General features: G+C 37.2%; 4 protein-coding genes across 8 annotated transcripts; all 4 read right to left on the minus strand.

Annotated features, from left to right (window-relative positions):
- Positions 1-3072: 3072 nt before the first annotated feature.
- Positions 3073-5402, minus strand: LOC125203260 (laccase-3-like). Its single transcript, XM_048101571.1, has 6 exons — positions 5286-5402; positions 5051-5202; positions 4709-4953; positions 4513-4641; positions 3479-4420; positions 3073-3405 (listed from the first exon to the last, which is right to left on the minus strand). Exons 1-6 carry the CDS (start codon positions 5376-5378, stop codon positions 3275-3277), a joined length of 1692 nt encoding a protein of 563 aa, XP_047957528.1. The 5' UTR covers positions 5379-5402; the 3' UTR covers positions 3073-3274.
- Positions 5403-6692: 1290 nt separating this feature from the next.
- LOC125195094 lies at positions 6693-7331 on the minus strand. The gene has a single exon (XM_048093294.1). The coding sequence runs from the start codon at positions 7329-7331 to the stop codon at positions 6693-6695; it is 639 nt and encodes a 212-aa protein (XP_047949251.1).
- A 1440-nt stretch (positions 7332-8771) lies between these two features.
- On the minus strand, positions 8772-11160 carry LOC125200649 (laccase-3-like). The gene is made up of 6 exons (XM_048098349.1): positions 11021-11160; positions 10776-10927; positions 10432-10676; positions 10233-10361; positions 9200-10135; positions 8772-9121 (listed from the first exon to the last, which is right to left on the minus strand). The coding sequence occupies exons 1-6, from the start codon at positions 11099-11101 to the stop codon at positions 8991-8993; spliced, it is 1674 nt and encodes a 557-aa protein (XP_047954306.1). The 5' UTR covers positions 11102-11160; the 3' UTR covers positions 8772-8990.
- Positions 11161-13836: 2676 nt separating this feature from the next.
- LOC125200648 (N-terminal acetyltransferase B complex auxiliary subunit NAA25) lies at positions 13837-22804 on the minus strand. 5 transcript variants are annotated; one of them, XM_048098344.1, is made up of 20 exons: positions 22532-22804; positions 22264-22423; positions 22072-22190; positions 21920-21994; positions 21467-21560; positions 21237-21355; positions 20448-20518; positions 19746-19881; positions 19499-19671; positions 18837-19039; positions 18330-18460; positions 17684-17760; positions 17040-17114; positions 16651-16843; positions 16415-16534; positions 16204-16342; positions 16026-16066; positions 15547-15810; positions 14460-15187; positions 13837-14169 (listed from the first exon to the last, which is right to left on the minus strand). In XM_048098344.1, exons 1-19 carry the CDS (start codon positions 22676-22678, stop codon positions 14501-14503), a joined length of 3024 nt encoding a protein of 1007 aa, XP_047954301.1. In that variant the 5' UTR covers positions 22679-22804; the 3' UTR covers positions 13837-14169; positions 14460-14500. The 5 variants fall into 5 exon arrangements, with proteins under 5 accessions (XP_047954301.1, XP_047954302.1, XP_047954304.1 ...); XM_048098345.1 differs by having other exon boundaries at positions 13837-14186; XM_048098347.1 differs by lacking the exon at positions 13837-14169 and adding an exon at positions 14213-14329.
- Positions 22805-24005: the final 1201 nt, after the last annotated feature.

Consider the following 24005-nt stretch of genomic DNA (forward strand, 5'->3'; position numbering starts at 1 on the left):
TTGACTTAAATTCTTTGCAGGCTTTTTACAATGGCCCCATCAATTTCTATAGCTGTGGATGTTGACTCCCTTCTCTTATTTATTTTGCACCACCAACCTCTATTTTAATTTAATTACTTATGTTTTTTTTTTCATTTTTAATACAATTGTGTTTATTCATATTAATTATCAATTCAAGACTACTTTTTTTTTAAAATTGTACTTGTATATAGTTGTATGTATTTTAAGATATTGTTACACTTGATCTTGATGCGTGCATGTGGGAGATAGGAGACCAGGAAGAATGGGGGGACGCCTAAAATTAAAATGCCACTTGTAACATGGAGATTGGTTATGGATATAGTATATTTTAGAGAAAAGACAACACTTTAGGGCACAACTAAACCAATACTACTGTATTAATTTGCCGGCGACATCTAAAATTTGTGTTACTATAATGAGGATTGATTTTGCAAATCTTACTAGTTAGTGTACAACGTGATTCCACATACAAATACTCACTATACAAATGGGTATATGTATGATAAAAGGCTACCAGTATTTGAATGCATAACTAGAGAATACGAATATGGTTAATTATAAGAGCGATTTAGTTCATAACACGACTTTGATGAAAACACGGAGTAAACAAAACGCTATTATAGTGAACTTAATATTTCACGGAGTATATAAATACTTCACTATAAATCATAGTGAATTTGTGTTATTTAATTTTGCATTTAAGATTAGCCATACTTTGATCATTCCGTATGTACAGTGGCCGCATCGTGTAATTAAGAATGATTAACTAATACGGAATACTACTTACTTTAATGAATTTTAAATTTGAATTTGTTTGGCCATTTTATACTTTAATACTCATCAAAATGAACAGCCCCTTAAAGTCTAGTTATCTAACTGTGGTATACAAATTCTTCTAGAGTAAGATTTAATCGAATTATAAAGGGTGATCGCATGGTACAACCTGTGACACGGTAGTGCGACTACATCAGCAAAAAGTGTATCTTTATCCTCTAAGATTTAATCTATACATTTCGGTTGAAATTCATAATTAATTGGTCAGTCGTACGCATATTATATTGTGCGATTTTAATTTAAAACAGATTATAATATAAAAAAAAATCAATAATATAAGAGCATAAGGCATCTGCAGTGTTGTTTCTATCAAATCTATACGTAGTTATAACTACAGTTATGCTTTCTGAAAAAATCAAACGCAACTCTGCATTTAATAAGAGCATATATAAGGCCAGTAGTGGTATATAACCTGATTTTTTGGCAATTCATTTATAGTTAATTTATCATGTCATGTAATCTCATTTCAATCTTATCATTTGCAATACAATAACTTACTTTAGTCACAATTCAATTTTTCAAATTTATCATTATTTTTATTATTTTATAATTTTATATATTTATTTTAATTGTAAGAGCAATAAAATTAGGGGTGAGCATTCGGGTTTCGGTTCGGTTTTTCGCCAAAACCGAACCAAACTCGAAAAATCGAATTTAGTTGAAAATCCAAACCGAACCGAAGCGAAAAATCGAAAACCAGAAAAACGAAAAATTTGAAAACCGGAAAACCAAAAAAAATAGTATATATTAATATACTATATATATATAAATTATTTTATTTTATATATACTAATAGAAGGGGAGTGATCAATTGCTAACTTTCTTAAGTTGCTAACTTGCTAACTCATCAACGCAATGTATTAAAAATGTTAACACGATGACATTAAAATGTCAACACATAATTTTGTTGAACTTCAATTTAATATGTTGATATTATGTGTTGACATTTTGATGTCACTGTGTTGATATTTTTAATACACTATATTGATGAGTTAGCATAGTTAGCAATTTAAATAGTTAGCAATATAACACACCCCACTAATAGAATATAAATATATATAATATAAAATTAATAGAATATATATTATATACATATGATATAATATATTAAATTAATAGAATAAATATATATAATATTATATTTAAAATATAATTCGGTTTTTTAGTTATTTTTTTCGCCCGAACCGAACCGAACCGAAAAACCGAAATTTTTGTATTTTTAAAACCGAACCGAATTTCAAAATTTTGGTTTGGTTCGATTCGGATATTCGGTTTTCGATTTTTTTGCTCACCCCTAAGTAAAATCAATAGAAAAACTAAAATTCAGAAATTAGTTGATTAAAATTAAAAATTTACAAGATTTAAAACCGTCGGACACACTCGCACCCCCATTGTCTCGGGTTTTTTACATGAATAAAAAACTAAACTCATTATCTCGGCGACATGGAGGCTGGCATCAAATAAGAGCCTCTCGCATCTAGCACAATCGTTCATTGCTGGAAAACGCACCGCATCTTGCCAATGTGTTCAGAACGCGAAGAAATAGAGATTTGCACATGCGAAATCGGCCCCATAAAACATATACTCCCTCCGTCCACAAAAAATATGACACATTTACTATTTTTAGCCGTCCACAAAAATTAGAGCACATTCATTTATGGAAAGTTTTCAACAAAATAATAACCCTACATATTATTTTTTTTACCACTTATGCCACTAGAATTAAAACTTCTCTCTCACATTAACACTACTTCTCTCTTATTTTTTTTCTTCTCTCTTATTTTACCAATTCTACATTAAAATTCGTGACATAGATCAATTGCCTTATTATTTTTGGACGGAGGGAGTATGCCCCAACTTAGCTTCAACAACAATTATTTGTTCTCTCTTGTATAACTTCATCATAATTGAATATTGAATGCATAATTGAATTAGTACTAAATAGTCAATGAAGTTAATGTCCTAAAATTTCCTTCTTTGATGATTAAACCTCGTTTTCCTTCTATTTTCTTTAAATATTTTATTTATTTATGTTCTTTAGTATATAAAAATCCATCAATAAATTCTATGCTCTAGATAGTACTTGGCGATAAACTTGAAGTACATAGAAACGAACTACTATTAATATGATTACCCATAGCAACGCTTCAATTTTAGTTGAACTGAATTCTATTTTGCAAGATATGTTACTAGTCCTTTTTTATGTGCTGACTTAACTTAGTAGAAAACCATTCAATTGCATATGAACAAGATTTGGAAGGAGAACAAAGAAGGTAGCATGACATTTCTTTCACTCTTTACAAACTACCAATACAAATTCTTGATTAATAAATACAGACAATGAATGTAAGAACAAGAAACTTAAAGCTCCAAGAAAATTCTACAATCAACACACATTACATGAATCACATATTTCTCCTTAACAAGGAGGCAGATCAGGTGGAGGAGGTTGGACAGACTGCATCTTCCCCGGTCCGTTTTCGACCAAGAATGACATGGCCAAACCCCATCTCAGATGTGAGTCTATGTGACAGTGCATCAGCCACACCCCTGCACCACAACCACCACAATTAGTACTCAACAAAAAATTACATAGACATGTTAAGTTGCAAGCTACATTTACCAGGATTATCCGCAACAAAACGAATCACGGTCCAGCCTCCAACCGGCACATTGATGGTGTTGCGAAGAGGTGGGTCGACGAGGTTGAATCTCGCAGTGTCTCTTCTCGGATTGAAGTTGCCGAAACCCTGCCCTACGACGTAGAAATGGTAGCCATGGAGATGCAGGGGATGGTCCTCTGTTGAGACGATGGCAGTGTCTTGCAACACTACTTGCACGTTTGAGCCGTACTTGAGCTTGTACAGCTTAGTCCCGCGGCGCGGCTGCCACAGCCTCCTGCTCACGTTGCCTGTGTAGTCGAACGCAATAGGAGGCACCGGTGGGAAATCCGTGGTGAAAACTCCTGGAATGTTCTGGTAGTATGCTTGTAAGAGCGAGGTGGTTCGTGGAAGCACGAATGAGACGTTGTTCATGCTCGCAGCGAAGCGCGTGTTGTTTGGCCCCTGGCAGCGTGGGCCGGGGATGCAGTTGACGAGGCCTAATCCCACGGTGAAGAAGAGGTTTTCATGGATTTGAGTTGGGACTCTGTTGTTGTTGGATGGCAGGCTTCTGAGCTGGCTGGTATAGGTGGTCGCTGAGTTTGTGTCGTTGAATCGCGGAAGCGCAGGCATCAGAGGCCTTGTGGAAGGGGGAGGAGAAGAGTAGTACTCCAAGACTGCAGTGGTGGTTGTGTTGTCAAATGCTGCGTTTTGAGCGGTGGCGTATGCGCGTGCAGCCATGTAGTAACGGCCGGCTAGCTGGTCCGCAGTGAGTAGGACGTTGGTGGTCTGCCCGGGGCCGATCATGATCACTCTAGTGGCGAAGGGCTTGTTGTAGGCGGCGTCGTTTCCAACCACAGTTAGCATATGGTTGGCAACGGTGAAAAATAGTTCTTGGTTGAGTGCAGCATTGATGATTCTCAAGAGAACTGTCTCCCCAGATTTGACATAGAATTTTGCAGTTTCTGTGTTGAAACAAACCAAAATATGATGAACATAAGTAGAGAAAAATATGTAATTGATCAATGTAGGAGTTGGTGATATATTTTAAGGTAACCTTTTCTTGAGCATCTGTAGAGGTCTCCCGGCTGGCCGTTGATGGTGTATGCATCAGAGACGTTAGGCGCCGCGCCAGTGAAAATCGCCTGTCGTTGCACACTGATGATGTCTCTATCCCACCATTCCCCTGTTGAGGAAAAATCATGTGAGTAGGGAAAATTTTGTCATTTTTGAGTGCAAGCTTAATTGCTTACCAAGAAGTATAGGAATCTCTGTCATTGGCTTTTGGAAGGGGTATTGAACATTGAGTTTGGGGTGAATAATGAGGGCCCCATAGACTGTAGCTCTAAGCCATCTGCTATGAGCATGCCACCACAAGGTTCCTTCCTGATTCTCAATGGTGAATCGATAGGTGTAGCTCGCCCCGGGCTGAATCGGGCACTGAGTCACGTACTCAGGCCCATCAGCCCAAGGTGTTCTCATTTGGCGAATGCCGTGCCTAGTAAGTAGATAAGAAAATAGATGAGAAATTAAGGTACCATAACATGATGGCAAAGATATGATGACATGTACTAGTAAAGTGAAAAAACGGTTACCAGTGGATGGTGACGTTGTATCGAGCACTGTTGATGACTTTGACGACTAGGGTGTCGCCATCTCTGACCTCCAAAGTTGGCCCCGGGAACTGTCCGTTGACGGTGATTATGTTGTGAGTTCTGCACAGCCTCTTCACTGGAGTTGCCTGGACCTGAAAATTATATAGTACATGCATTCCTAGTAAATTGGAAATAATTGAGATGTAGTAAAACTTTGTAATGAGAAGAGACATACCACAAATTGATGGTAGTGAGTCTCGGCATTTGCTAGAGAGATTGAGAGAATAATAGCAAAAATATTGGCAAGAAAATGAATTGTGCGTTGCATGGTGGAATTAAGATTGGAAGAAGATATTTGTTTGTGTGATGAATTCAGAATGAAGTAGACCTTGCTATTTATACTGCAAATTAGAGTTTGTGTCAACTAAAGCTACTATATATTGAGGATTTGGTGCAACCATTGTTTCCTCTCATGTTTTGGTTGTTTTATAAACAACTTTTGAGGTGATTATTTGCTACCTCTCATGTTTTGGTTGTTTTATTTTATAAATATAAGAATGGTTTTCTTTTTGAGGCAAATAATGATATTGATAGTGCATAGGTTGACATCCGAAGGCTTTATTCAGTAGAAGTATTAATATATGCAAGGATTAGGTCAAATCTAAAGTCAAAGTACCTAATATGCGTTTGAAATAAATAAAAAAGTGAATGTGTATAAAAGTAAGTAGAATCAATTTAGTTAACAATTCAAATTATAATAAGTTCAATAGTAGCATTTGTTATACAATCTTGTTTCTGATTTTATCCCTTTTAACCTCATTATGTGTTAAACACTAACTTAATTAACATTCATTATTATGGTCTTTATCGTAAACATACCATCTGCAGCCGTTAATCACATGGGATAGAGGATCATCCCATCCGTCAATTAAGCCACTGCAAAAGTATTTCAAGTTGTATATGCAAATGAATGATTTTTTTCTATATGCATATAATTAAAACTTTTTCTTTGAGGGATGCATATTATCATAATCAGATAAATAAAATATGCTTATGCGGCAAACCCTGGGCATAGGATAACCATTAATATGATCTAAATTAATAAAATCTTATTGATAATTTGTTACTTCTACTTAATTGGGTCATAGTTAATAGGACTATACACGAAACTTTAAACGAAACTTTAAACTAAGGTAATTTTTTATTTTCATAACATAACAAAGATATTGATGTACTCACGTATTTTCTTGAGAAAAAAAATTGTTCTCTCTTACACGTCAAATATTATAAATTTATAACCTTAGACGTTTCACCTAATATATATAGAGAAGACTTAGGGTATCCACTATAGTTGGCCGGTCAAACCACAAATCATGGCCAAGCCATAAAACTTGGCCGAGCCACCAAAAAACTTGTTTTACACTAGGATGGACACGTCCAAGTCACCAAATAAATTATTTTTTTCATTTTGTGTATATTTTAATTTAACTATAATAAAAAATATTGGACTATAATAATTTTAAAAAATGCATATTTAATAAAAACAAAAATTAGAACCAAATCTTTGTTGTATTATATAGAAAGGGGTAAAATAATACAACGAGGATTATCGACATCACATAAACTACACCGCGAATGCATATCACGCTCTGCCCCCTCCTCCCCTACGATTCAAGACCTCTTCGACCAAATCAGCCTCCAGTGTCGTATGTGATGTTTTCCTCCGCATATCGGTGAACCGTTGGATCAAGTATGCATTACTACGCGGTACATCCATCTGCAGTGGGGCGGTTGCAATACCGTGACTCGTACTAGCACCCTCATCCGGTGTCCAACGCTCTGCAGAATATCCTTCGTCATCTATTATCATATTGTGCAATATGATACATGCATACATGATGTAGGCGTCATCATTTTCGTGCCAAACTCGTACCGGGCACCGTAGAATGGCCCATCGCACTTGGAGGACACCAAAATCCCACTCAACATCCTTCTTAGCACTCTCTTGTTTTGCCGCGAAATAGGATTGTTTCGGCCCAACCGGTTGCCGGATCGTCTTGACAAACACAGGCCACCGAGGGTATATCCCATCGGCCAAATAGTATGCCTTGTTGTACTGCATGCCGTTGGCCACGAATCTGACCGTCGGACCCTCACCCTGACACTCGTCATTGAAGAGATGAGACGAATGTAGAACGTTGATGTCGTTGTTCGACCTTGCTACACCAAAATACGCATGCCAGATTCGCAAACGGTAGTCAGCAACAGCTTCCAGTATCATCGTTGGTGTCTCCCTTTGAATCTAGATGTGAATTGCCCCTTCCAAGCAACCGAGCAGTTCCTCCACTCCCAGTGCATACAATCGATGCTGCCCATCATCCCCGGAAAATGGTGCACCCTCCCATGCATATTTATCAATCTCTGACACTCATCGGCATTTGGCTTCCATAGATACTCCGGACCGAAGATGTCCTGGATACCATTACAAAACTATCTCAGCGTCGTTAGGGCAGTTGTTTCACCCAGCTGCCTAATTGCAGCGGTACACTTCTGATATGTTGACAATCCGGGTCGGCCGCTAGCATCACGGCGCAGTGTGAAGCACCTGTACCGCTGCACCAATGTCGTCTCTATATGGATGAATAGCCGTTGCGACATTTTGAGCGGGGGTTATCGCCAAAGTAGTCTTCCATCAACCGCAGGTCGGCTCCGACATGGTCACGGCGGATTGTCCGCCGATGATGGAACGACTGAACGACTGTCGCCGCCGCTGCCTCCTCGTTAGCTTCACGTTGCATCTCTTCAACCAGTTCATCGAACTCCCTATCGAACAATTTTTGAAACTCATCGTCGGAACTCATTTTTCCAAAGTAGAATTGGAGATAAATTGAAAAGAGTGTATATTATTTGGAATGGGCTAAAAAATAGAGAAAAATAGGTATATTTATAGAATTAAGAAAATATTAAAAAAAATTGAAATTAGGGAGAGCCGCGGCTCTTAGCCGCTGCAATAGGAGAGCCACGGCTGGGCCGCCGGTGTGCTCCCCCCCACCCCCCCACCCCCCACCAATCTTCATGGCTCTCACTATAGGGAGCCGCGGCCGGGCTACGACCGAGCCGCGGCTCTCCTATAGTGGACACTCGTACTCCTCCGTTCTTGTCCAATGGTTTAACTTTATTCTGTGCCACCATATTTAAAACAGCAAATCTTTGTTTGGTGTATTTGTCATCTAGAATAAAAATAATTGTAAAAATTGAATTAAGCTCTAATTAAGTTATACTCCATAAAATATAAAGTTCAAATATTTAATTAAAAAAAAAATAGTAATTAATTTCATACAAGTACTAAGTTACTACTTACTACTCATAAAGTTAAAGGCTCCCTCAAGGATCAAAATCCACTTATCAAATGTGAATAATTGGATACCACGAAACATAATCTTTTACTTTACAGACATGACTTTAAATGGGGTTCATCGTAAAATTTTAGTTTATTTTACTTAAAAATGGATTTTAATAACTAATATTCAAATTTTCAATTAAAATTCATTTTTCATAATTTAAAAATATATTTATAAATATAATTTTAAAATTGGATAAAATAATGACCATTCGCACATCCACGAGTGGGCATCACGATATGTGGTGATCGGCCTCCAATGCGTACCAAACGCGACTCATCCTCCCGAGACATGAGGGGACCCACCCTAATAGTTGTGGATGCTCTAAGATTACATAGCAATGCATACAACTGAAAGCATGTTCAACTCAATTGAGACAATACAAAGCATACGTAGGAAACGAAAAAAACCAAACTCTATGCTTCTAGACAAGCGCAATGTAAACTTGAGTTACATGAGACAACTCAATACAATACATTTCTATATAATGGTTACATCATTTAAAAACTTGATTTAATACGAAAATGGGAATAGGCACTCTAGCACTTTGGCAGATCAGCCGGCGGCGGCTCGACGGATTGCGACGGCCCTTCTCCATTTTCGACGATGAATGCCATCGCTAAACCCCATGTCAGATGTGAATCTATGTGGCAGTGGAAAAGCCACACGCCTGCGACACGTGTTCCATATGAGTTTACTGTATATTTAAATATAGTAAAAATGAAATGAGATATTTAATGAACCGTACCAGGATTGTCCGCGTGGAAGCGAATGACGGCCCACCCCCCGTCCGGAACATTGATAGTGTTCCGAACCGGTGGGTCCACGAGATTGAACTTAGCGGTATCCGTTGCCGGGTTGAAGTTTCCGAACCCTTCACCGACCACGAAGAAGTGGTAGCCGTGAAGGTGGATCGGGTGGTCCTCCGTCGTCACGATGGCCGTGTCCTGCAGCACGATCTGCACGTTCGACCCGAACTTGAGCTTGTACAGCTTGGTGCCGGAGCCGGGCTGCCACAACGCCCGGCTCACGTTGCCCGTGTAGTCAAATTTGTGCGGAGGAGAAGGCGGGAAATCGACCGTGTAGATTCCCGGCGTGTTTTGGTAGTAGGCTTGCATAAGGGAAACAGTTCTTGGCAGCACAAAAGATACATTGTTCATGCTTGCGGCGAAACGTGTGTTGTTAGGGCCTTGGCATCTTGGGCCGGGATTGCAATTTATGAGGCCTAATCCAATGGTGAAGAATAGATTTTCGTCTATTTGTGTTGGGACTTTAGCTAGGGCTCGTACGCTCCTGAGCTGGCTCGAGAATGCGGTGACGGTGGCTGTGTCGTTGAAGGCGGGTAGCCGGGGCAGGACAGGGTTGGTGGCGGCCGAGGCAGTTTTGTAGTGGAGGATCGCGGTGGTGGTGGTGTTGTCGAAAGCCGCGTTTTGCGCGGACTGGTAGGCCCGCGCGGCCATGTAGTAGCGCGCGGGTGGCTGGTCGGCTCTGAGGACGACGTTGGTGGTCTGCCCTGGCCCGACCATGATCACGTCGGTGGTGAAGGGCTTATTGTAGGCGGCGTCGGACCCGACCACGGTCAGTTTATGGTTGGCCACGGAGAAGAAGAGCTCTTGGTTGAGTGCAGCGTTGATTACTCTTAGCATCACGGTGTCACCAGGGTTTACGGAGATCTTGCTCGTGTCTGCATGGAAGCATGGAGACATGTGTGGTTAATGTTGAGGCAAATCCATCATGACACGACCTTTAAATTTATGTTCATTTTATTAAAAAAAACGTACCTTGGGCAGAGCATTTGTAGAGATCTCCTGGTTGACCGTTGACCGTGTAGGCATCTGAAACATTTGGGCCAGCTCCAGTGTAGAGGGCTTGTTTCATAACTTTGATGATGTTTCTGTTCCACCACTCCCCTGCATTTTGTTACCATTAGATATCATCAATGTCTAAATATAATAAGCAAAATGTGTGAGTGAAACTTACCAAGAATGACGGGAACATCAATCTTGGGTGCAGAGAAGGGATACGAGGAGCCCGATTTTGGAAAAATAACGAGGGCTCCATAGACCGTAGCTCGGAGCCACCGGCTGTGGGCGTGCCACCACAATGTGCCCTCTTGATTCTCAATCTTGAAACGGTAAGTGTAGGTTCTGCCGGGCATGATGGGGCACTGTGTCACAAATTCAGGACCATCGGCCCACGGGGTCCGCATCTGTCGTATACCGTGCCTAGTGCCACGATCCAACAATTAGGCCAAGTGCATGTGAGTGTTTTGATTTAAAATAGATCTATCTCAATTTTGAATTATTGGCGGTGCATAGACTTACCAGTGGATGCTAATGTTGTGACGCACTCGATTGGTGACTTTAATGGCTAGTGAGTCTCCATTTCTTGCAGTGATCGTTGGACCCGGGAATTGTCCGTTCACCGTGATTATGTTTTGAGTTTTGCACAGCCTTTTCACCGGTGTTTCTTGGACCTGCGCACGGCGGTTGATTCTGTCGTGTTAGAATTTTAACTAAAATATGGAGGGAAAAGTTATGTAATAGTAAAGCATTAATTTAAAACGTACCACGAACTCATGGTAGTGAGTTTCCGGAAAAGAAGTGGCGACAGATAGTATGCCTAAAAGAAAGATGAGCAATACATTCATTTTTGCTTCTTTCGTTTTCTATAACTTGTGAAGTGTGTGTGTGTGTCTTTTATTTGGCCTTTTTGGTTTAGTGAGCTTGAAGTGATGAAGGTATAAGATTTATACTAAACTGACAAGGGATTGAAATTTTATATTATTAGTGGTTTTTGAAAATTATTTGAGGAGAATGAAAACTATTGGGGTTCGAGAATGTGATGACATAGTCAAATTTATTATTTTCACATATAATTGTTATAGATTTTAAATCGATGGTAGTTGGTAAGCTTTATTGATTTATAAGCAAGCTAATTAAATGAATGAATCCTTCCCATTTATGCATAACTTTTATGTGCATCATTATAGACTACTTTTGTAAATCTAGCTTTAAGATTTGAAATTAGAGTTTTGGACTGAGATTGTTGGCTAAACGATAAACCTTCTAATGCTCAAATTAGTATGTGTAGTAAATAAATAACAAATGAATTTGTTGCTATCATTTGCACAATCCAGCGTTAAAACATTGGGCTTTTGAGGCAGAAATAAATACAATTCATGAAAATGAAAGATAAATACATTCCTTTCAGTCTATGGTAGTTTTATGGTTAAAACACGTGACATTCTTTTATAGCAATGATAATATGAAATGTAACTGAATTGGTAACAAAAAAATCTCACATATAACATCTTATATTTGTAATCATGCTATCATTAATGATAAATTTACATCTCAAAATAGTAATTGAAGTGTTTTTATTCAAATATTAATTAAATTAAATGGCGCGTAAAATAAAAGAGTAGTTAGTTAGCCAAACAGTCGAATATATTAATAAAGCCAATCTGGAGAAGACAATTGCCACCTGAAATGTGTTACTATGACTTATGAGTTTATTTAGTTATAAATTGACTCACTTTTACTTTGTAACTTATGGCATTGAATTTTCTAGTGTGAAAGATAGGATTTTGTTGGCGAGTTAGTGAAATTAGGTTGAATATGTACTAGGTTTAGGTGATGTTCATATTTTTACATCTCTTTCGCTTGACTTAGTTAATACAGTAGAAAAGTTTAGAATAAAAAAATCATCTGACCTACATGGCTATATCTTAAAGCTAAAATATACTCCTACAGTTTTAGCATTGATTATATGTCAAGGTTGCAGGTGTATTCGGATTTCTATCGGATATTTTCCCAATTCGAAATATCCAAATTTATATGAAAAATAAACCTGTTCCAAATTGTTCGAAAATCCGAATATGGAATTCTGAACTATGAAATCCGCTCCGGTCCGAATAAACCCGAAATTACATAAAAATAGTATAAAAATAAGAAAATTCAATATTAAAATCCAAAAATTTGCAAATTCACTACCGAAATTCGAAAGTCTAATACCAAACATCATTAGAATTTTTCAAACACATATTTTATATTCGTTAGGTTTATTTTAATAATAATAATAATAATAATAAATATACTATTTCGGATCACTTCCGATTTTAAAATATCATTCGGCATCCGCATCCGAAATTTTTAAAAAAATCAATTCAAAATATTGCCCGAAAATCTGAATAGAATTTTAAATTCAATTTGGTTCGAATTGAATTTTCGGATTTTGGTCACCCCTAAGAGTTGGGGTTGGTCTTGATTCAATACATATATAATCCGATTTATTTGTAAATTTTTATAACTTCAACTCACTTTAATGTTTTGCCTTGCAGGTTTTCGCTCTCATAAGCACTTTTTTTTAACTTTTCGCTCTCATCTTCTTATTCTCTAGCCTAGTATTTCATTGCAACAAAAGGCGATTTCGTCATCTTGGCGGCCCCCACACTAAGGACCGACATCATTGAGGAGGTTCAATCAGGATACGCAGTAGCCCATTAATGAGGAGGTCTTTAATCCATTGGCTGCCAGAAGCCCATCTCCCAAGGCATCACACCTATGCCTGAAAGATGGAAGCAACTACACACGATAGCAGTGAGATTTAAACCCAGACTCATTGCAACAAGATCTGCCCTTCTGTTGCCAACTACGCTGCCCCTGTTACTTTGTTTCCTATCAGGATTTGGATCTAGCCTAGCAATTCATGGTTTTTTTACTTTGTTTCCTATCAGGATTTGGATCCCTATTATGGCTGAATGCCAACAATACTACTCCCTCCGTTCCATATTAGATGTCACACTTGGAGATGTGCACGGGATTTTAGGTGGTGGTATTTTGTGTGTTAAGTGGAAAGAGAAAATAATATATTTATATTAATGTGAGAGAAACTTTTTCCAAAAAAGGAAATGTGACATTTATTGTGTGGCAAACTAAAAAGGAAAGTGTGACATCTATTATGGGGCGGAGAGAGTATTATTTTAATATTAAAATTTATAATTAAATTATGAGTGTATGAAACAGTATCCATACAGCATTTACCAACAAGAAGAATCCAAACCCTCCCTATAATCCACGCTCTGTCAGGGGAGATTCTCGATAATATACTAAATACCTTAATTTACTGATGCAATCTTATGTGGGGTGGCATCATTTTGCATATCACTCTTAATTTACTGATGTAATCATATAAATACATTTATCTATATTCATAGTAATAGGGTTTTCTTGGGCTGGTTATTTTCATCTGGCTGAAAAACCATGCTCATGCTTTAAAATAATCATAACCAACTAAATTAGGTGGCTCCACTTTTAACAGCTTTCCCTTGTCAAAGATGAAAAGAAACAACAAGCACATCTACCACTAACGAAAAAACATTGATTTACACTGTTAATAATAGTATATAATTAGTGTTTGACTCTACATAGGGTCTCATACAAAAAATCTGGACACCTTACCATCAGAGTAGTTAATGATGAAACCAGCTTCAATCAAGGCACTAATTTGGAATTAATCAAATAAGTTAAAAAAAATAGACAATTGAGGTCAGTTAGTTTGTTTACCAACGACGCTTTATCAACGAAATCGTTGAAGCTGCAGAACACACTTATTTTCAATGATATAGGCAACCAACCAACCAAAATAAATACAATCAAATTTCCAACTTCTTTTAACTCTGGTTTTTTAACACTTCATCAAGTCAGATCAGATCCTCTGTTACAAAATAACGTCTGCATTAATAGAATGAAACACAAAATTAAAAGAAAATTTATCGACTCTAATATACAACATAGTGAATTCAACGTTACATACTAGTAAAAATGTAAATTAACCTCAACAAACAAGTTTCTTGTAATTTTCTTCCATACATTTTCTATAAAAAAAAAATGAATGGAAATAAATTTAAAAGCAAAATGACCCAAACTACAAAATTGTAACAAATTATTATTTTTATAAAACAAAGAAATAATCCTCAAATCAAACAGAACATAAGGAATCATTACCTGAAAATGATTCAACTCACTCTTGCATTTGAAGTTTTGAGCTACAACTGAATCCTCAGAGCCTGCAATGATTTGATCCTCGATTCGCAGATTTTGAGGAGCTCCAGCAGCAGGCCGTCCTGCCCGGCCACAATCTTCCTCACGACATCAGCAGGGTCCCAAGAATGCAGCGCCTCCAGAATCCTATCGCCAACCTCAGCATCCTTCATCGCTGACACGGGAGATCTGAGTATCTTGAAGACCTTCCCTGGCCCATCACACGTGTCGTCTCTCTGAACCATGGAATACATGGTTTCGAATTTCCCGTCGTGGGGTTTCTGGAGCTGATCTTTCAACCATTTTGTGACAACCTCTATCGTATCACGGAGAGACTGGATCGAGATCTGAAGCTCATTCAGCAGCTGGGAGTTTGATTGCTCAACAGATCCACCTTTCTTTTTCTTCTTTGCCGAAGGATGCAAGGAGCGGACACAGGACTGGAGGATTAGAGCATGCCAAGCTAGGGGTTCGGTTACGAGCTGCACCAGAAAAGAAAGGTCGTTTCCTGGAGACGAAACTACGGGCCCTGCAGATTTGATCATCTCCTCGACATATTTCCTTAGAAAAGTATTTGCTAGCTTCCAAGTGCTACGGCCAGAATCGCCTTGGCCAATCTCATGAGACTTTAGATTCCAAGCATTCAAAAAGACAACGAAATTAGTCCAGTCAATAATATCCATACTGGGTACCTGCATAAGGAGATACGAATCATTATTTTTCAGGGGATACGAATCGTTAAGGGGTCAAAAAACCTATCTTGCAACATGAATCAAACATTCAATCATGTTTGAAAGATAAAGCATCAAAATTCACAACAAATACACGCAGATAAATCACTATTTAAGCCATGTTGGCATTCTTTATCCCCAGCTAATAAAATGATAGCCGAAAAATAGGTGACACATATGCAATACGTCTATAGCCCTCATCTACTAACAGAGTCTGTGATAAGTAAACATTATGCAGGATTGCTTAGCCACAACAAATGGCAAGTTTTAGACAAAAAAAAAACAAATAAACCAAAAGCTTTAGACGAAAAAGAACACACCTCTAGGGACTTCTGGCCGCTTGATACCCCAAAGACAAGTTCTACAGCATCTCGGAAGGGAAACTCCAAGATCTTTGCGTAGCGTTCAAGTAATATTTTCAGCTCCAATGGGAGCTTTGGGTCAACTGTGGAACCATTGGCTTCAATGTTTTCCTTCACTGACACTGAAGCAGAATATATGGATAGATATATCATTCGTGGAAGAAGGGATCTCTTTTCAATTTTTTTAACTGCATCCACTTCTGTTTGCTTGATCAGATTTTGCTGCAACAGCCATGAAACATGTAATAATCAACTATACTATAGTTTTGATAATAACTCCATATTCTTCCATTAACAAAACTAACAGAAAACTATCTTCTACTATAAACTTTTTGAGCCATTGAAATTGGATATCTATTTGCGACTTTAACAGTAAGAACTAATATACTGAAAGTTAAAGCATCAGATAGATACTAATTAACAGCTTAATTCATTACCATGTTTTCTTTAGGACAATATGATGGTCCTCCAAAGGGTCCTGCAAACACCATTAGAGAAAGAATTTTACCAGTTAAGAATGAATTATTATAAAACTATCATATATATACAGCAATTGAATAATCACTGTCATTAACAGATATTTATAATGAAGCAGCCACTGCAGAACACACTAACCTAAGAGATAATTTTTATCATAAGTTGGCGTCCACCAAGGCCGTAAATTGAAGTCTTCATTAAAGGTCAATGATTTGCTTCCGATCTCATTTGAGAGGTCAATAAAGTGAGTTCCATATCCCAAGCTCTCCAAGGTGGACTGAAAGATAAACTTTACTTGAATAATCATGTAAACAAGAATTGGAAAAGCACAAAAGCATACCACAGTTACCTCCTCTTCATCAATATTATTTGAGTTCTGTTTTATCTGTAAAATTGGCAATTCAATCTTTGCCATTAAGTACTGACTGGAACGTTGCAATCTTTCTTTGAATTGGACAAATTCAATTGCCTAAGACCATGAAGACAAGAGGAACATTAAGCACTTCGTTGTTCAAGAGAAATGTGACATGCCACTGAGATGCTAATTTAAGTATAATAATATACAATCAAGAGCTGCCTTCTTACTTTTGAGTAATTCCTGTGGCGATAAGCAAGGAAGGTGAGATCTGCTGACTCTCGGAAGTGATCGTCCATGAATCTTAAATAATCACTCAACAGAATATTCAAATCTGGCCAGAGTGGAGATGCTAACATCTGTGGTAATATGTGGTGAGATACTGTCTCCAACAATATATTCTTTACATCCAAGGATTTATATCTACAGAGACATGGAAAAGAACTCAAGTCAGGATTAGGAGAAATATTTTGAAATGGACCTCAAGCCCAACAACCAAGAAATATAGTAGGCTTGATGCTTTTGTATGGATGCGGGTTTCTGTCTGTGTGTGTGTGTGTGACAGCGAGAGGGGGGGGGAGTAGAGATGAAATGTGCTGATGCAACATCTTCCAATTACCGTTCATAAGCTAACGGAAGGGAATTCCAATAGGAATAAAGATGAACTAATAAAATTTTGTACTGGAAGACATATCTGCAAAAAACCAGGGCAATTAATAGTTAGATTCATACATGGTTATAAATAATACACACAGTATAGTTTATTAATTATCGAAACAAATATAAGTCTATTCTATTAAAAAAACATGGTTTCAATTGACTAAAACCACTCATCTCATCATATGCTTAGATGAAGAGGAAGTACAATTCTCCTTTCTCCTATGGACATGTCAAATTAATAAAATAAACATTGTATGCTCATATCTTTCTTCTTTACAATAATGGGAATAAAATTTACTTCTAGTAATACTTCCACAACCATGATTAATACTCCATCTGTCCCATTAAATATGCAACATTTGGGAATCGGCACGAGTTTTTATGTAGTGTTGTTTTGTGAGTTAATGAAGAGAGAGTAAAGTAAGAGAAATGAAAAAGTAGAGATAGAGATGTTTCCATTTTAGGAAACGTTCAATCCAAAAAGGAAAAGTTTCATTTTTAATGGGACGGAGGGAGTATACAATTATAGTTTCATGTTTGCCAACACTAGGGTGAGGTAAACTTATGTAACAAGATAAAAATCAGCAAAATTAACTTTCTAACCTTCGGATAGCTAATCCAAACTCCAGAACCATAATAGCCTCCACCAAATAGCCAAGATCCCTTGTCCGCCAGTAAAGCTGAGCCACCATGTGAAAATATTACAAGCAGATTGACATAAGTTTTGATCTTCTACCAAGCTACAAATATAGATAGCTAAAAACAAAATCTTGAGAGAGTAGATGAGCAAAAGGAGCAAAATGAAACTAGATGTTTTAGGTTCATCAATATTCAGCTAACTCTATCAAAGTTCAATACAAATAATATATAGTACTCCCTCCGTTCCTTCATAGTTGAGTCATTTTTCCATTTTGGGAAGTTCCCTCATAGTTGAGTCATTTACATATATAGTAACTTTTTCCTCTTTCTTACTTTACTCTCTCTTACTTTATTCTCTCTACTTTATTCACTTTTTACTTTATTCTCTCCACCTTTTTCTCTTTCTTACTTTTTTATCTATTTATTTAACACACTCAACATTCATTTCTTAAACTCCGTGCCGAAAAGTACCGCCTCAACTATGAGGGAACGGAGAGAGTACTACTAGTATATAATTTCAGGCTTACCACTGATGCAGCAGAAATTCCTGAAAACTTGAGCACATAAACAAAGCGAAAAATACACTTTTTCAGTGAACATAATTTAGTACCTGAACCAAAATATTACATGCCATTGGTAAAAGCTCTTCACCATACATGCTCTCTTGTGCATCCAAGTCTTTTGACAGTGGAAGATTGTTACAGAACATTTGTGTCATTTGTACAGCCTTATTCTCGAGCTCTGTCAGATAAATAAATGATTTGTGGTTACCTCAAAAAGCAAAACAACAGAACAATATGGCTATGCTTGCAACATCAGAATTTAGAGGACGTGTGATATAAGAATGGCAGTGGCAACATACACTAGTATTTAGGGGGGGGGGGAAAGAAAAGGAGAGAGGTTGGGAGAAAAGCTTCTATAGTTTAATGAAGCAAATAATCCATGAGTAAGCATCGTCTGGAAATGCTTTAACAAGGTAAAGGAGCAAAAAGTTGCTTTCTCAACAACTCAGTGAAACGCAAAAAAAGAAGACCACTATGATTGAAAGGCAATTAGTAGAGTATAAAAGAAACTGCTGGACAGATAAATTTATTAAATGAAATGGCATCAGGCATACCATCCACTGGTAGAGCTATTAAATTTCCAATTAAGTTCTGGACTTTGAATACAGTTATGGACTGCCCAAGAGCTTTAGCTGGCACGATTGTGGTCGCTTCATTCTCCTTCACTATGTTTCTCAAAAACTCGCTCTTCTTATTACTATCAAGTACTTGAAGAAATTCTTCAACGTCTGAAGCGAAACACGCCAAGTGACCAAACCTGTCCCGGAGAATAAAGTATTCAATTGTATAGTCAATTAAAATAAGTATGTAAATGTCAAAAAAAGCATCTCGTATACACTTCAACTTGTAAATTATTGAAAGATTTAGATAACTAGAGCCCTTTGCAATTGCTCATATTCGCCCCGGGTGAAAATTAGAACATGTTGTAAGTTGAACTCATCATAAGTGTATGAATAGAATCATAGATCAACTTTTACACAAGATCGCAGTGAAATATCATAAAGAAAGTGAAGGCTGTGAAGCATGAGAGTGAGAAGAAAGAGTTCGAAGAAGATAGGGGAAGGATTGCTGTCGAAGGAGATTACAATGTATTGGATCAGTAATAACTTCAGTGCAACATGTTAGAGTTCGAAGAAGATAGGGGAAGGATTGCTGTCGAAGGAGATTACAATGTATTGGAACAGTAATAACTTCAGTGCAACATGTTGAAACATACCTGATAAAATATTGCATCAGACCCTGAAGCAATTTGTCAGTATCACCTTTCTGAAACAAAAGCTTCCGTCTTTCAATTTCAAGAAGTGCCAGGTATGGACCTCTTTCAGAATTACTACTGGCTTCCATTAATTTTTGTATGAAGTTCACGGCTCTTGACATGCGTGAATCAAACTGCATAGAGAAGTAAATGAGTCAAACGTTGTAGAAGCATAGCCTTAAGTTTAAGTGAGTTTTCAGGAGCTTACAACTTCCCCGGACATATGAAGATTCTTGCACTCGATAGATTTTGTTGTGTGAACAGGACCATTATCTTTGACCGAGATACTATCATCTTCCAGCAGAGAGCCAATGTATTGTAGGGAACATTCCCAGTCATCAGGACTAAAAGTTCAGAACAAAAAATATGTGAATATTAAGTGGGGATATGTTTAGAGTGCATCAGTGAAGATTGTGGAAAAGTAAGTTAAAACAATGGTAAAGTAAAAATCTTCAGCAGTTAGCTAATGTTAGATACTAGTCATTGAGTTTGACTATAGACAATTGAAACTACTAAAGTCTTCTGAAAGTTGTTTCACTTCCAAAATAAAAAAGGCAAGGGTTCAACAAGTATGCTAACACAATTCATAGTGGGGATAGAAAAAATTAGTTTTCATGACATTCTGATAGATGGGAGACTCCAGAACTCACCAAAAGCCTTGTATGGACACCAGCCAAAAGAATGCAGAGTTTTCTTGGGTAATGGTTTAATTTTATCGCCTTATAAGTCTGAAGTTAGTAATATATAAGCTATTTATTTTTTCTGAAGAAAAGCTATGGCTAGCTCAACTGCATGTATTATTTGGGATGACGCTCAAACATAAATCCGAACAGAAATGACTGTGCTATTACTACTAATTAACAACAAAAATAGAATTCTATACTCAATGCATCGATGTTTAGTAGCATACCATAGTTCTAAAACACTCTGAAACACATCAGCTGCAGCAGCAAAGTCTCCTTCCCTAGCAAGAAGCCTTCCCTGTCAACTTAAAAGTTACAGGAACAAACTTAAATAAAGACAAACAGGAACTAACAGGACACCATGGAATCAACAATTCATAGAATAATAAAGGGTTTTTGGCTTTTTAAACCAAAACCTTTCCCCGAATTCCGGTTTTTCCCATGAACTATGAGATTTGTTTTTAAAACCACGAACTTTCATTTTGTTAGGATTTTCCCAACCCGACCCGAATAGCACATTTCCGACCCGAATAGCATAATTCAAAATGTTAAAGTTGTGTTTTGTTTATTCAAAAGTTGTCATTTGTTATGTAATAATTGTGACTATATGTAATATTGTGCCAAATAGGATCCAAGTAATCAATTTAGTGACAAATGGGATTAAAATTGACATGTAGACAACCCGGGTTTCGTCGTTGACCCGCCGGGGGAAAATCCTAACGAAATGAAAGTTCGTGGTTTTAAAAACAAATCTCATAGTTTATGGGAAAAACCGGAATTCGGAGAAAGGTTTTGGTTTAAAAAGCCAAAAACCCAATAATAAAATATGCAAACACAAAGGCCTTTTGCTCACAACTCTTCTGTGAGATTTTAACAACTACTGTGAATCGATCTCAACTCAAGATCAACATGGACAATAGTTTAATATCAGAGATTCCGAAGCCATGATATATAATGAAAAAGGAAAAACTTTATACTGATACACGTCAACTGGAGGAGAATGTTCTGCAATATACCTTTAGCCGCAGTTTGTCTACTTCAATCATCATAAGAGATCCCAAATTCCCAGAAAGAATCTCCAATGCATCATTATACTTATTTTGTTCCTCCAGGAGAGATATATAAACACTGAGAGCTGCACATGACATAGTTCTTTCAGTGGCTAAAAAGTTAACAATCTTACAAAATAATAAAACCCATTCCTTCAAATCACCAAAACATAAGGACTAAGAAAAAGATGAGAAACCTTCAGGTTCATGTAAGCCATGAGTAGCTATATGTTTCTTGAGTAAACCTTCAGCCAACTGAAAAAGCTTCTCTCCTCCATTGCCACAACAAACCTTTTTTACATTCAAATAACAAAATACTGTCATTATCAATATAATATTGAACCATCCTGGAAAAATGTAATACCATCTGCAGCTGACAACTAAGGAACCTATATAGACTAAATTTAAACAGTCGTTGCATTATGAGGTATGATAACTTATAAAATTAAGCAGCTTATGTGTCATTACAACTCTGTGTGCAGAAATACATATGCTTGGTATCCATTGTGTACAACTACTAGCCACTATTCTGAACCATGCAAAATATTACAACTTTTTAAGCAAACATAGATTCTTTGAAGCTTAAATTTTGGATCCACCATGCCATTATTAACCAGTGAGAAAACCTATCACAGATAAATTAGACGAACCTGCAACAGAATGCTGCTAACCGCCCAAAGCAAGAAGCGTTCTTCGCCAGCAGTCTTGTACATCTTAATAGCTATCTACAACAAGGCACACCCATTAATCACAGCACAACATGCAATGAAGAAATCCCATGGAGAGACGTCATTACACCAACCTGCTGCTGTTTCACAAACGAATATTCTCGAACATAACAGTTAAAAAGGCCCATCATCAGCTCAAGATTGTTCGGGCACTTGGTGCAAGCATGTTCATAACAGCTGGTCGCCATATCCACTGCCCATCCCAATCAAAGATTTCAATACGAAGCACTAATTAACTAAAGAATTGAACAAGTAAGAGCACTAACAGTGATCGAGCCTCTGGAAAACAATCTGCAGAGTACTCAAAGTGAGATCGTCCACAAACACATTAGAATCATTCGTGCACAAAATCTCCTTGGCATTTAAGCAAACACCTAGCGCCTCCTCGTTCTTCCCCATCCTCTCCAAAATCAAAGCTTTAAGCGCCTGCGCAATAGCCAACAACGATTCAAGCAAACAAACAAAAAAAATCAACTCATCCACTTAGCTAATAGTAATAAAAACACAATCTTGAAACACCAAATTTGCACTCACTAGCGCGTAAGGGGAGCTGGGGTATTTGGAGAGAAGTGCGGTGGAGAGCTTGAGTGCGTTCTTGAACTGGCGAGAGTCAACGGCATCCCAAATGGGTCGGACCCGCCGCTCCGGTATACCGCCCGCTAAACCGAATTTGGAGGCCATTGGTGAAAAATGTGTGTGAGAAGGTGTGGAATTGAGCTTCCCCTCTTGTGAGAGAGAAGAGTCTGAGTGTGTATGAATAGGAACGGAGCTCAACGGCTGAAACGGGATTTGTGACGTAAAACCTAGCTAGCGATACAAGAGTGTGTCGCACCAGTTTTCCATCATTGTATTTATTCTAATAATTTTACTTGATTATGATTATTTTTTATTAATTATAGATCTTCGTTAACACTTAGATTTTTTCCTTTTTGTATAACTTGAACGGCTCAAAAATTATTTCGGAAAAAACACATTCAAACCAAAGATATAAAGGGTAATTTTATTTTTTTTATAATACCCCCTCAGTCCCATAAAAATATAATATTTGGGACGTCACGAGATTTTATGTATAATTGGTAATGTGAGAGACATATAGAAAAAAAAAAAAATAGTATTGTTATTAAAAAAACAGAGCTATCTTATTAGAGAAAAAGAAAACACCAAAAATAGAAGGGATTATTTTTATTGTATGACTCGAAATGAAAAAAAATCAATCACGGGAGGAGTATTAATTATAATTTATAAGTGATAATTGCAAATTAAGTTCATATATTTTGTCTTTTTTCCAAGAAGATTACTAGAAAGACTTTTACATTTTTGGTACTTTTTTTAGTCCAAAATACGGCTATAAGGTCACTCGACCGAAGTAAGTCTTCGTAACTTATATGTTGCCCACTTTGTTGGATGGTTTTGCTTATGTGGTTTCATCCGACTAGGTGTCACCCAAGGACGGACGGACCATGGCCCAAGCCAACACTCCAGCGGGGCTTGAGCGTTGCCAAAAGCTCCACCGATGGTTGTTCTCTGTGCTGGCTCCCAACGCCCGACATCGATTTTAAAAATATTTTACTGAGAATTTTCGCTCAAAAATAGTGAAGAAGAAATAAAATGGGTTTTATTTATGAAGTTCAATTGGGCCTTTAATTAATATACTAGTATCACACTCGCTCTACGCACAGTCCATTTTATTTTCTTCATATTATGAAATCATTTTTAAAATTAGAAACAATAGTGAATTTATATTTTACCAGTTTTTAAATGTGAATGGAAATCTTTGCATATATTAGTTGGCATTAGAATTTTCCTTTGAAATAAAATACTCCTAGTTAAGTATTAATAAATCCCAAATAATATACTTCATCCATTAAAAAAAAAAAAGACTAGTTTTACCATTTTTGGTCACCCACCGAAATTAGACCAATTTCTAAATTTGGAAAGTTTTAAACATTCATGTGCTATTCATAATGTAGATCACATCATCCACAAACACTACTCATCTCTTACTTCT

This window comes from Salvia hispanica, chromosome 1 (genome assembly GCF_023119035.1).
Source record: "Salvia hispanica cultivar TCC Black 2014 chromosome 1, UniMelb_Shisp_WGS_1.0, whole genome shotgun sequence".
Taxonomy (NCBI): Eukaryota; Viridiplantae; Streptophyta; class Magnoliopsida; order Lamiales; family Lamiaceae; genus Salvia; species Salvia hispanica.

Coding starts and splice junctions, on each gene's coding strand:
- LOC125200648 (XM_048098344.1), bottom strand. CDS start 22,678: ATGGCCTCCAAATTCGGTTTAGCGGGCGGTATACCGGAGCGGCGGGTC. Junction 21,561..21,919: donor TTAGCAGCATTCTGTTGCAG/GTTCGTCTAATT, acceptor AATGTAAAAAAG/GTTTGTTGTGGCAATGGAGG. Junction 16,844..17,039: donor CTTCCGTTAGCTTATGAACG/GTAATTGGAAGA, acceptor ATGTCTCTGTAG/ATATAAATCCTTGGATGTAA.
- LOC125200649 (XM_048098349.1), bottom strand. CDS start 11,101: ATGAATGTATTGCTCATCTTTCTTTTAGGCATACTATCTGTCGCCACT. Junction 10,928..11,020: donor CTCACTACCATGAGTTCGTG/GTACGTTTTAAA, acceptor CGCCGTGCGCAG/GTCCAAGAAACACCGGTGAA. Junction 10,362..10,431: donor TGATGTTCCCGTCATTCTTG/GTAAGTTTCACT, acceptor AACAAAATGCAG/GGGAGTGGTGGAACAGAAAC.
- LOC125203260 (XM_048101571.1), bottom strand. CDS start 5,378: ATGCAACGCACAATTCATTTTCTTGCCAATATTTTTGCTATTATTCTC. Junction 5,203..5,285: donor CTCACTACCATCAATTTGTG/GTATGTCTCTTC, acceptor TATAATTTTCAG/GTCCAGGCAACTCCAGTGAA. Junction 3,406..3,478: donor TTTTGTTGCGGATAATCCTG/GTAAATGTAGCT, acceptor GTTGTGGTGCAG/GGGTGTGGCTGATGCACTGT.
- LOC125195094 (XM_048093294.1), bottom strand. CDS start 7,331: ATGATACTGGAAGCTGTTGCTGACTACCGTTTGCGAATCTGGCATGCG.